General features: G+C 48.4%; 2 protein-coding genes across 3 annotated transcripts in view; both read right to left on the bottom strand.

Annotated features, from left to right (window-relative positions):
* Positions 1-957, bottom strand: part of CRACR2B (calcium release activated channel regulator 2B) — a 45618-nt gene extending 44661 nt beyond the window's left edge. The window contains exon 1 of one of the 2 annotated variants that reach the window (XM_083864559.1): positions 904-957. The gene's annotated coding sequence lies outside the window, so the exon portion shown is untranslated. Of the gene's footprint in view, positions 1-455; positions 519-903 lie in introns of those variants that run through there. The other variant, XM_083864560.1, reaches the window with a different exon arrangement.
* Positions 958-2336: 1379 nt separating this feature from the next.
* PNPLA2 (patatin like domain 2, triacylglycerol lipase) overlaps positions 2337-13413 on the bottom strand; it is a 28547-nt gene continuing 17470 nt past the window's right edge. Inside the window, exons 4-9 of the mRNA XM_083864329.1 lie at positions 10427-10636; positions 10096-10156; positions 9200-9367; positions 8627-8759; positions 8107-8229; positions 2337-7263 (exon numbers count right to left, since the gene is read on the bottom strand). Coding sequence (XP_083720455.1) covers positions 6999-7263; positions 8107-8229; positions 8627-8759; positions 9200-9367; positions 10096-10156; positions 10427-10636 — 960 coding nt within the window. The 3' untranslated portion in view covers positions 2337-6998. The remainder of the gene's footprint in view (positions 7264-8106; positions 8230-8626; positions 8760-9199; positions 9368-10095; positions 10157-10426; positions 10637-13413) is intronic.

Here is a 13413-nt window from a genome sequence, read left to right as displayed (position 1 = left end):
AAGCAAGGACTCATCAAGTCAAGACTAAACAAGCAAGCTGTGTTTGGATTATCCTGCCCGCTCAGGATATTCCTGAGCACAGCCATCTCCCTGTGTCTGAGCCTGACCTCTTTTTCCCTCAGCTATTTTCAGGAAATCCTACAGGAAGGACTTCGGTTCAACACACAACTTCACCCAAGTGCATCCCATGAGTGCAGGGTATTAAAGAGAAAGATGCCGCAGTCTTAGGAGAGCAAAAGCTCTGATTTTTTTTTTTTTTTTTCCTTCCAGAGAAGGAGAAGCAGCACCAACAGAGCTGCTGTAGGAACCTGCAGCATCTTTACACAGCGCAGTGTCACCTGCACACCTGAACCACGGCGAGAAAGAACATTCCTTGAGCAAAGGGTGTTGGAAAAAGGAAAAGAGAAAACAACAAGGTCCCCACACAGAAAGACCAGAGTTCCGTGAGCTCACACCAAAGGAGCCTGCAGACCTCACAGCGACAGAGGAGGAGGGGAGGCAGGGGAGGCACAGCTCCCCATCCCGGACCCCACCAGGGGAGCTCCCCATCCCGGGCACGGCCGCGGCTCCGCTCCGGGAGCGCCGTGTGCGGGGGAAGGCAGCGCTGCACAGGACAGGGACACTCCGTATCCCCGGCCAGGGACCTCCGGCAGCGGGACGGGGCGGGTGTGTGGCCGCGGCCCGGCGAGGACCCGGAGCAGGCAGGGCCCCTCAGTCCCCGCTCCCACAGCCGCGGGGGCCCGGCAGACCCGCCAGGGGAGGGCGAGGGGCCCTTGGCTGTGGCGGCGCTCCCCAACACCTCGGTCCGGCCGGGCACGGCCGGGCTGCCCCGGGGAGGGGAGGGGACCGCCCCGCAGCCCCACAGCCTCGCCCCGCTGCCCCCGGAGCCCGCACGGCGCTTACCTGGCCCGGCGCGGCCCGGCGGGAGCGAGCGGCACCTGCGGCCGCCCTGGGGGAGCGGAGGCGCCGCTGGCGCCGGGGCGGAAATGAGCGGGGCCGCGGGCGGGAGCCGGGCCGGGCCCCGGGACAGGCGGCGCTGCCCCCGCCCCGAGCGCCCGCACCCCCGGGGGCAGGAGAGCCCCGCACCGCCCCGCGCCCGGCACTCCCACCGCGGGGCCGCAGGCAGCGCCCGGGCGGCTCTATGGGAGAAGGATCCCTTTCAGTGATTAACAGCACCGGCCTACGGGTTGTGTTGTTTCGCAGGCATTAGAGGGGGTTAAAGCTGTTTGCTTTACCAGCTGCATCCTATAGAGCTAATTGCAGCACTTGCCCCCCGGCACGAGACAGCACATAACAAAGTCTCTTCCTAAAGTTTCCGGCTGTCAAAGGGCCGGACAAAGAGCAGCCCGAGCCCACCAGACCCAGCCTGTGCGAGGCTCCTGTCCCCACTCCGGGCCAGCCCAGCCGCGCCGCCTGGCCGTGCCCAGATCCTGGGCTGGCACCGAGGAGAGCCCTGGCATTCCCACAGCCCAGGGCCCGGGGGTGTCCGCGCACTCCAGCTGGGAAGTGACCGGGGCACACCACGGTACCCGTCATCACTGCCAGGACCATCTATTGCACCAGCAAGGAAACAGACGCTGTAGAAAGAGGGGTCAGTTTCCTCAAGAAGTGGTCCAGTAATGGAGAAATTTCAAATTTGTGAACAACATTTTACTAATTCTTTCACAGGTGCCAAACACCTGCTATTCCCACAAGAGGGTGCTTAACTCCTCCTGGAAACCCAAGTCTGCCAGAAAGCTCCAATAAACAGAGGCTAATAGCACTTAGGCTTGAGTAAATCAGAACTGGACCAAAATGCACCCTTTTTCCACCTCTAGATCAATGCCCCCTTTATGGTGTACTGATAAATGTTGACCCTGAGAGGAACCTCAGTGGGCTTGGGCCTAGCAAAACAAACCCACATCCTACAGCACATCCAAAAAATATTTAATAAACCTTTAAATAGCAAGAGAAGCAGCCGACCACAGCCAGGTAAATATATTGAGAAAGTTTTTATTAGAAGATATATTTCTGCCAAAATAAATAGTTACATTTTCTTCAGCAAAACATTAGAAAATAGAAACAGGAGGGGAAAAAAAGCATCAACAATTTAATACTGAACTTTTAAAGTGACTGTGAACACTACTTAGTGACATTGCCACGTAAATACATAACTTGGGTATGCTATTGCTGGTCTAGTTGCTGCTCTGACACCAGTAATTTATTTCCACAGGACCTCCACATGTGTTGTGTGCTTAAAGGTGTTCTCACATTCAGTGGCAGCAGTGGAGTCCCACGACATATGAAGCTCAAAGAGCTGCTTTAGATGCTGTTTTCAAGAATAAGAGAAAACCCCAGAAGTGAGAGGTATTTATTTCAAAGTTACATTTCCAAGTCTTCTGTTTGGAACTAGAGTTTCATCCTCCCTGTGCAGGAAGGCTGATGTGGATCCACAGAGTGAGATGGATGCAGTTAGGGGCTGGCCTAGTGGAGCTGCCTGCAGGTCAGAAAAGGAGCAATGTCCCACCAGCCTGCAAGGGGGAGGAGGGAGAGGACAGGGGAGCAACTCGTGCTGCACTCAAAGACAGACACCAGAGCCCACTGTAAAGGCACAGCGTGTGCTTGGCACAAACAAGCTGGCTGACATGGCAGCCAGGTGAGGTGGTCCATTCTCTCACTGATTTAAGAAGATAGAAACAAAGCTTGAGAAAATTGTTGGCAAGGCCCTCTGACTTGGTGGCCCTGCCACCCACCACAGCCAGCGTATGTTTAGTAGAAAGGGACCCCCCCTAAGGAATAAACACACACAGAGTTTCAGGTATTTCTCCCACAATCACTTTGGCAAAAGTGAAAGCTCTTTTCTCCAAGGAAGTACTGAATTACTAGATAATTTTTATTTATTAATAAAACCACTGGGGAATATAAAAGTACTTAGGGGCACCCTAGTGCTGAGAGACAACAGATTCTCTTTTATTCTCTGGTCTGCATGTTGCAGGTACACAGCCTTCCAAGAAGCCATGAGAAAACAATTCCTAGGTCCTATACATAGTGGTCTGTATTTTCTCCTACCCCTTGAAAATCAGCTTGCCAAGTATTAGCAGTAGGGCAGGCAGCAAACCAAACCAATTATACTACACACTAATTGTGGGTTACAGAGCATGCCATAGGCACGGACCGTTACACACAAAACAACTCTACAGTGTTGTACAGGTTAGGGGCTGGTTAGATGCACAACAAGGTCACCATTAGCCTTGTTAAAAGCAGCAAGTAATAACACAGGAAGGAGAAAAAAAAGTGGATTTCTGAATGCACAGATCCTCTATGTGAAATGGTGGAAATGGCAAAGGTTGGGACTCCTGCAGGAATCCAGTAAATGCTATATGGACCATTGGGCATGGATACAATATGAATTTTTGTCCAGGAACCTGACCTCTCACTCACCATAGTCTGGAGAGCAGACAGGCCCTGCTGGGCTGCCCAGCCACACATTTTGGAGAGGAAGGGACTGACTGCCACAGATGGCCTTGCTCCTATGGACTTGGCAAGTGAGGGTTAATCAGCAATGGCTGCCCAGAAAATAACTGTGCATGCCATGAGGTACACACAGAACAAGGGGATGAACAGTTCCAGTGAGCATTATCACAATAAACCCCTCCATATCCAATCCAGAGCCGATCACAAGGTTTTCAGAGATTTCAAAAAGAGTGGGGTCTCATCTAGACAAGGCAGCACTGCATAACAAAAAGCCACTCACCAACCTGACACAGCCCTTTTCTACATCAGTGGGAAAGGTGATCTTCCCTAATTCCTTCATCCTTTGCAATCTGTGATGAATGAGCAAGAATTTCAAGCAAATGGGTGAAACTTTTCAAAAGGAAAATGAGGGTAATTTGAAGTATTTTTGACAGATTTGCAGTTCCTTCATTAGAGCTCAAATCTATAAGCCAATAAGCTATCACACAATAGCCATTGTATCACTTGAGGAATAAAAAAGGCAAAGAAAGGGTTAATAAAGAGTGGTACCTTCCCAGTACCCGTTCACACCCTGCAAATTACCATAGGAAAACCAGGAATTTCCTTGTGAAGAGTTAGACCTTTATTTTTAAAGCCAGGCTTTGATTTGTGGTTATAGCTTGAAGCTTACAAAAGTTTCTCTTCGAGAAGTTAATATAATAAATTAAACTACAGATGAGGTGAAAACTCAAGCCTTTTACCAGGCACAGCTGTTGTTATGTTGAAATGCATGAACCAGAATCCCCAAGCCTTTTGGATCAGTGCACTGGAAGACAGTGGCATCAGCCCAGTCCACACTAGACCAGTCAGTTCTGATGCAAAAGGCAAGGGATAAGGGTACCAAGTTGCAACTTCTTAGCACACTGTGTTGCCAAGAGTATTTTGTTTCATAGTTTAGTGGTTTACATAATCACTCAGTGGTTTTACCAGTCCAAGAAGAGAAGAAGGGATGAAAAAAATACTTGTATCATTTTTTCTCCACCCATATATTAACTCAGGAAAAAAAAAAAAAAAAGGCAAAGTCAAAAGGGCAGCAGCTTCTAAACACAAGATTTTCCTTATGCAGTTTTGCCCCTCTCATACATTTTGCTTCTGGATAAAATGCCTTCATTTTTTACCTCTAAATATCTCTATGTTCTTGCCAATTCCTCTGTGTGCATTAGGGACAAGAGATATGCATTTAGCAATCTAAGTAGTTGTGCATGTGCAATTTCCCTCAAGAAGGTAGTCCAAAACAGTGGAAGAAATCCCATACCAAACCACAAAATGAACACTTCTTCTCAATTCCAATTTTCATCAAATTCATCCTGCTCCCACTAAATGACAGTAGCTTGTTGCTGGTTTACTTCCACTAGCATCTTTTTTTTTTTTTTTTCTGTGGGCTTTAAACAATCACAAGATTGACTTGTTTTGTAATTGAATGTTCTATTCTGATTTCAGAATCCTCCAATTTTTTCTCTTCCTGTAGTGACTTCCCTGTTCCCTGACTTAATTATGCAAAGATTAAGACTAAATCTGACTGCATAAGTGCAGGCCTGCTTTGTAAGCCACACAGGCCCTTGTGTTACATAGGTAGGTTACATCCAGCAAGGGCAGTTGGGGTGACAATCTAAGTCACAAGTTCATTCTTGCACTGGCATCTCCTGGGCAGAGGCCCACTCCATTGCCTCCCAGCTTGGCACAGCCACTGCAGGGAAGTCCTGATGCTTATCAGTCTCCACACAAACACCAAACCCATGCCCAGTGCACAACTGTGCTCGTAGGAAACAGCACCCACCCCATCGCCCACACTGCTCATGAAGATTTACTACTTTCTCCAGTTATTAGCACAACTTCTGGGTTTATTTTCCCCTTCTAAATCTAAACAGAAAAAACAGAGTCTATTAAAAATCGCTATTTCATGTATAGGCTACATAATCAGCTTCAGATACCCTGTCCTGCTCCCCTGCAAAGACAGCATATCTTTGCTTTGGCCATTGCACACTGTTTGTGCTAGGAGAGGTAGAAGACGCCTCATGTAGCAAGATAAGATAAGCAGAATAAGATACCAGGAGCTGGGTTTGTAAGAGTGTGAAGACCTCAGCTTAAATCCATGCAATCCCCACAGGAAGCCAGGTCTCACCCTATGAAAAACAGGAAGTTCATACTTCTCACACAAGCCATGACCAGACCACCTCTGAGAAGGCAGAGTCCTGCTCTGCTACAGACCCACCAGCTCTGGTCTTTTAAGGGGCAAGACAAAGAGGAGCCAGTTCCAAGTGGCTGCATGTGCATCAACAGTCTTCACTTCACTTCTCATGCTCCTGCTCCTGCAAGCTGCAGAGCAGGACCTGTGAGCCACAGCACAAAACAGACAAGCTGTGATGCTGGTGTAGCTACAAGCCTAAATCCTTCTCACTCCAAAGTCTCAACAACCAAACTTTCTGAGCAAAAGAGAGACAGAAGCCTCAGTTTGGCAGGAGATCCATTCTGTATCATCCACTTGGAATTTGCCTCAGTTGTACAGTCCCTTAAGGAGCAAAGCCCAAATGACCCGTCAGAGGCAGCCACTTCCACAGCACTTTCTGTGACACTCCACCACAAGCCTCTCAAAAATAACATGCCCTGCACAATTCTCATCTTACAAGCACTTTATACTGCTTCAGCTACTAAGCTAATCCTGAGATAGTCAGGCTGAGCATTTTTCAGGGCAACCCCACACCAATTCCATGCACAGAGTCAGGAATAGGGCCTCAAATTCAATGTGTTTCCCTGGAAAAAAAAAATCTGTCAAAATTACTTCTTTAAATAAGCTCAATCACTTAACACTCAGAGTTCAAGTCACAGCAGTTCCTTCAGGACCCTAACCAAAAAGGGAGAGACCAGGACAACATGAATCAGGGAAAATACATAACTTTTCTACACTTCTGCAGTTCCAGTGTAGTCTGCTGCAGGACCAGCTCTGGCTTCCAGCATGGATGCAATTAAGGGAGAGATGAAAGGACATGGTTTCAGCAGAGAAGAAAGTCAAGAGGAGATTTGAAAGCCATGAGAAAAATTGGTTTGGCAAGAGGCTACTTCATCTTCCAGTAGCACAAAGAGCTAAGGGTTGTCAGAGAGGAACCAAGACACATGCTCTGAAAAACCAAGGGAGGTAAAAGCTGTATGAACTTGAGAGCGTCCTCTACATCCTGGTTTTTTGGCGGTAAAAAGCCAGTGGCAATTCAAAGTGCACTACCTGGGAGAGCCCAGCTGGGTCAGCATCAGCCTGGCCACAGGCAATGGCCAGGCCTCACCACAAGTTAGAGCAAGGAATCAGCCTGTGTGTATCTGTGAACACAAAGGTTCCTTGCTTGACCCAGGGGACAACAAATGGCTACAGTCAATTCCACCAGTCTCCATCCCGGGGAAATCCCCTTTGCAGCATTTTCAGGAGCAAGGGGCAGCCTGCTGCTGAGGGATGAGACTGGTCCCACCTTATGTCCATTGCCCATCCCACCCACCCTCATCCCCTCACAGCAGCAGGCTCAGAAGAGTGGCAGGCACTCTTTTGCACAGTCTAGAGGTGGAAGCTTTAACTGAAACCCTTCCCGAGGGAAGAGGGAGGCTTGCATGTCCACATTGATGCAGAGCAAGCCCAGCATGAGCTGGCGTTGATACTCCTCCCACTTCATCATGACATCAGAAACCGAGCGGTTGCTTCTTATCCACATGGGCAGCGCTTCACCACAAGGTGGCGGGGGAGAAATTGGCATCTTCTGGGGCCCTCCAAGCTCCAGGTGGTAGTAAAGTCTGAAAGGCAAACACATGCAAAGACTCAGTACATGGGAAGGCTTGAGCAAGTCACCAGACTAGAGCTCCAGTACCACAGTCCTGTTTTGTACTAAAATGACTACATGATTTTAGTGAGAAGTCTCTGTGTGCCCATTTTGCCCCCTCACATCTCTCAGTTATTCAGACCATGAACTCTTTGGGGTAAGAATTACACCTTTGTACTAGGATCAAATCACAGCTGGCTCCCCCTGACTACTACTGTGAGAGTTTCTTATTCTCATCCACACAACAGTCTTGCCACAGCCTCAAAGCAGGGGCAATTGCAGGAGTTCAGTCCAGAAACACAGGCACACACGGAGGCCCAAAGCACTCAGTCTCATTTGGAAACTCCCTTGTTCCCTGGCCACCAGATTCCCTCCCCCCCAAAACCAGGCTGGGATATTGAGGCAGAAAAGGTCATTTGAACACAAGTACTTCTTGGAAAGGACTTTCAGGGGATCCTGGGCCAGCAAATGCCACAAAGACAAGCACCTCTGTCTTCTAGAAGGAGCATGAAATAAGCTGGCATACTGTTTTAATCAGACCGACATCTTCTAACCTACTGCTATAGTGACAACTTCATTACAGGGTCTGCCCTATAATGGGATGAAGGAAGGGGACCACGTGCTGAGTCTATAAAACAATTAAAGAAGCCAAGAAACCATGGACCAGATTTGCTTTTCAGCATAAGTGGTAAATCCTTCTGGTCAATTTGTGCCTTATTTGTTCTGCTCCAGTATAATAGTGTCTCTAGAATTCAAAAGGTATAAGGAGAAATGAAGGGCTCCTCCAGAACAGGGCTGTGAAGAAAAGCAGCCATACCTGGCAGAAAGATGGCTGCCCAGCTTCTTCTTGGCTTTCTTCACAAGGTAGTTGCAAATTCCTGTCATCTGCTCCCTCATCCATCTTATATCCTCAGGGATATCTGGGAGCCATTCCAGCAACCTGTAAACAGACAGGAGACAACCATTAGCTGGGCCACGCAAGGGAATATGATGAAAAGAACACCAGTCTCAAAGTCTCTCTTCAGGCTCAAAAATTTATCACCATTTTCTGGGGCAAGTTCTAGCACACAGCAATCTTCCTTTAAGCTGGAAGTAGTGGCTGTAACTAAATTACATAGGAAGATAGGAAAAGTTTTGAGTTCTTAGTTTTTCTGGTTTTGTGGGGGTTTGTTTTGTTTTATTATTCATGTCTGGTAATTGTCAGGAGCTCCTTCCCCAGGAACACCAGCAGTGCAGAATTAGAGAGAATCCCACTCTGTCCATCCAAACACTACAGCTACATCAAATTCTTGTCTGCACTGGGAAGAGCAGCACTGAGGGACCAGGCCAAGGTTTACCTGACAGTGAAGGAAACTGCAGACTCCAGAGGCAGCATGTAGGGGACCATCATGGCCGTGGCCACACGCACAGGCAGCATGTTGCTGAGGCCAGTCAAGAAACTTCTTCTTTCAGCACAAGCCTCCAGAAGAGCTGAAGGCAGAAGAAAGCATGGTTGAATATCCCCAGTAGGACTCTCTTTTCTTGTCATACCTCAGAAGTTACTCAGCCTGAGGCAACTACCTCCCACTTCTTAGGAAGTTTTGCTCAGAATTAGTAATTTCAAGAGCACAGCTAAAACCAACAGCTTTCACCATTATCAGACTCTAAAGGAGTGAGCAGCAAGACCCCCTCCTCTCCTTACCATGCAGAACACTGTCAAATGAATCAACCTCTCCCAGTCCAGCCTCCACAGTATAAGCCACGACTTTATCTGAGACCCCCAATCCACCTAACCCTCAGCAGGTGTCATTTCAATCCCTGGGCATGACCAGCCCCAGCTATACACAATAATCACACATTCCAGTAGTCTTCTGAGGCAGACCAGGCAGCACAGGAAGATTACCTGTGATCTCTACCCCTTTGAATCATACCTTGGTTCAGTCTGGGAGGCAAGTGTTCAAAGATGTGCTCTTCAACAACAGCAAGGGCAGTGTTGTCCTCCAGTTGGTCCTCAGCTTCTGTTTCTTCCTCTTTCTTCTCTCCTGGAGGCGCTTCTATGGCAAGGAGAGGACGGGCAGGACTTGGACGATTAAGGAGACCTGAGAAGAGAAGTTTTGCTGTAAGGATGACACAAACCAGCTGCCCTGCCTGGCCTTTAGAGTGCTAATTCTTGCTTCACCCTAACGCCCCTCAGGCTGAAGTCATGCCCAGCCTCTTTAGCTTCCATCTGTGGAAATGCTTACCACAAGGAGATACAAACCTTGCTGGTTTAAGTTCATTCTCTCTTTCCCCATAAGAAGTTCTCCCATTTCCCCTTTAAGTTCTGCAAGGTGCTGTTTTGCAGAGTTTTGTTGCTATAATCTGCCAGTCACCCATCTTGCAGGCAAGATTTCCCTCCTGCAGTGCAAACCCAGTTATCCCGGTCTGCATCACTGTCCGTGGACACGAGGTGGCAGCAAGCGCACACCCAGCGCTGCAGCAGCTGGAGGAAGGAGAGCAGCGCCCAAGTGTCCGGCACCGGGGCTCTGAGGGCAGCCCCACACAGACCCAGCGGCACACGGAGAGCAGCAGGGTGTCTGTAGGAGGTCCAAATGGCACCGATACCCGGCAACTGTGTTGGTAACTGCAAAGGTCACCACTCCACCTCTCCTTCCTGAAGTGCTGAAGCAGACTTACTAAGGAGAATTCCACACCCTAGTATCTGAGGCACAGTTCAGTTCTTCCCTTCCTCCTTTCATATGCACCATCAACTACTCTCAAAGCCAAAGCACCAAGCATGGCACAGAACAGGCAAGTCAATGCCCTTTACAAATAGCCAGTGCCTTACCATTCTTCTTCAGGAAGTGCAGTGCATCTCGATAGCCCTGTTTGCACATATCCCGCAGCACCTGTGGGCAGAGGAAGGAAAGTTCCATGTGGAAACTGGCTGAGCAAACACCTACCACAAGGCTGGCTTCAGAGGAATTCTCCTGACTCCCGAGCTATCCCAAGAACAAGTCTCATTCTTGGAAGCCTTGCTCAAGGCTCTGAGCAGGAATGAGAGGTATAGCACAAGATACAAAACAAACAGTGTCTGGAATCTTCTGCTAAAGTGCACACAGTATAGCCAGTGCCCAAGGCCTGTGGTCCCCAAGTTCTGGAGTGGCCAGGAAACTCACCTGTGGCTCTGGAGGGAACAGGGCCTTTGAGAGGCGGTAGAGGTTGCGAAGGTTGAACTGGATGCTTGTGTTGGTGACTCTCAGCTCGTGCATGTTTGTGGAACTGTCCCGTGGGCAGATGTCGCTCTCTCCCGAGAAAGGAGACACCGTGATTGTGTTCTTCAGCTCATACTGGGGCAAGTTGTCAGAAATCCCTCCATCAACATATCTCTGAAATCAAGACAAATGCAGCCATCTTCATTCTCACAATTGATCAAAGCAGCTTTTTTATTCTGTGTCCCTTTTCCTGTTTGTGCCAACAACTCGGGAAGAGAATGGAATACACCCACCAGCACTGGAGGAGTAAAAACCAGTGATAGCACAGCTGCGTTGTTTAGAACAACTCCTTTTACTATGTGCTTTTTCTTGGTTGAGTGTGCTGCTCACAAGTGTTCAATAAGAAAGGCACATTCAGTGGTGTGACTGCTGACTTCCATCTCCTATGCAGTCTGACTGCTGTCCAATTAAATAATAATACACACCAACAACCACCTGCAGTGCAAATTAGCTCTGATCTAAGCTGTCACACTGTGACATTGTGCCATTTTTCACTTGTGTTTAGAATGAATAAGCTCAGACACAAGTCCCTACTGGCAGAAGGTTTGTTACCTATGAGTAAAACCAGCTGATTTGTTGCTAGCAGGCTTGTCAAGCAGCAATCTCAACACATACATACACACTGGGAATCCACTTGCTGTGGTGTGATAACAGAGCACAAGGGACTTGGGTTTTGCTCTTAACAGGCACCCTCTTATCAGAGAATGTTCTGTACTTCTGCACCATAAACACATCTGCATTACCCTTGCAGGAAGGACAACCCCAGTAATATGTTCTCAAAACATTCATTGGATTATACAATTGCACAAGGAGCTGAGCAAGACAATCCCTATCACAGGTTTTGACAGAGTAAGCAACATGCAAAAGATAAAAGGAAAAGGGCGTTGGTCAAGCCAAAAGAGAAGGAAGCTGGGGGTCTTTGCAGAGCAATAATTCCAGCTCTCGTGAACCTCAGTTACAGAAGAGTTCTGCTGATTTTGTATCAGGGTTGATCCTGCAATTTGCTGACTGGATTCACTTCCTTTCTACCTAAACACAAACCATGACACAGGGGCTATGCAGCCCTACAAGCAGCAGCTGTAAACATCTTTCAGCTCTCTGCTGGGTGAGAAGCTGAGCCAGTAGAGGCCAAACTCAGGCAGATCACAGAAATGCTGATGGAAGGAGGAGGTGCTCCATTCTGCATCCTGCTTCCTCTTGTCTCACAGGCAGACCTGCTCTTTGCTGCACTATACCTAGGAAAACACCGGATATGTTGCCTGGAGGGTGCTTTGCACTTTGTTCTCTTTTTCTCTGGATGGCAGACAAGACAGACACCTCAAGCAGCTTCTCTGTGTCCTGGGAACAGTTCAGAGGCTCATGGGCTGAAAGCAATTAAATTGAACTATAGCAAGCCAGCTGCCATTGAGGCAACAGAGTCAGGGCGCATTCCACAGCAGTTTGCCTTCTTGGGAGGCAAACTAAACCTCAGGGATACCTTTTGCATACAGCCTACAGCTTCATGGGAGATGGCTTGTGATTACAGTTGTAGGCTACAGCAGCCCAAACTCAGAGCACAGGACATTTTATGCTCATGGCAGCCCTTGCTCACCAAACGCTGCGTCAAGACAGGCAGTTAGAGACTCCTATACCACCTGAATTTGGCCAGTGAAGGAAGTGGAAGGATAGAGTAGATTAAACTCAAGGATAAGAACATCCTCTCAGAGATAGTTACACAGCTTGTTCACAAGATGTTTTCTGATAACAGAGCTGCCAACAATCAACTGAACCCTCTCCCCCTTCTAAAGTGGGCATCAGTGTTCCCTAAGCCTGAAGCAACCACAGCAAACTGCCATTGTCATCCTCTTCCCAAAGCTGCTCCACTGAGAGCCAGACTAAGCACAGCTAGAGCTGGAGACATCTGCCTGACTCCCTTTGCAAGGATGAGATTCCAACATGCTGAGTGGGACGGGAACACAGCAAAGCAGGCAGCATGCACGTTGTTTAAAGAAAAAGGAGGTAAGCTTTAGTGCTGGACAACACTAGTTTTGCACTGAGGATGCAGAAGACACGTTTCCCTGAGGGTGGCAGCATGACTGCACAGATGCCATTAGAAAAAACGGCTCAGCTTCAGCAGAGCTGACAGGCAAAGCCTTCTGACTCCATAGAAATCCAGGAGTACAGGTGAACACCCCACTCTCTGGTCCGCTGCTTCCAAGCAATGCTGACAACATTCCTCAGTAAAGCTCAGCTGCCACTTCTTTGGATTTGCCTGAACCTCCAGTAACTGAAGTGTAACCACTCTCCAGCCTTCTGTAAAGCCCAGAACAGCCCAAAGCCACAGGCTGGAGCCACCAGCTGCCTGTGGGCACAAGCAGCAGCAGCTTTAGGGGATGGTTCGTAGACTGGGGTGCCCACTTCCATTCCCTTGTCATGTCCTCCCATGCATAGGGGGGGGCCCTCACTCACATAATTTACCAACCAGCTTTGTGACCCTTGTCAGGGATTCATCTCACCCACATGCTGCAGACAATTCATAACTATAGTGTGTGTTGACAGCTCAGTTACTGACTTTTCCATTTCTAATATTTAAGTTGTTGGGGTTTTTTAAACTCCCCTGCCCATCTCCATCATCCACTCCATGAGACTACCAGATCTCAGAGAAGTGAACACTGGAAAATAATTTAGGAGGAAGGCAAAATATGGATTTTGCATCTTGCATAAACTAACACTTGCTTGAAAACTAGTCCTTGTGCCAGGCCTGTCAGTTTATCCCGTGGCAAATACAGTCACCACAGGCATGCTGGGAACCATGCATTCCTGTTTCAAAACCATTTCCCATGATCATACCCAACCCAATTTAACCTCTCGCCTCATCAGCAATCTCCCTTCAGAGACATATTTTTTCTGGG

This window comes from Zosterops lateralis, assembly GCF_965231275.1.
Source record: "Zosterops lateralis genome assembly, chromosome: 6".
Lineage (NCBI taxonomy): Eukaryota > Metazoa > Chordata > Aves > Passeriformes > Zosteropidae > Zosterops > Zosterops lateralis.
Note: the sequence above shows the minus strand (reverse complement) of the source record. Positions and strands in the feature narration are given on the sequence as shown.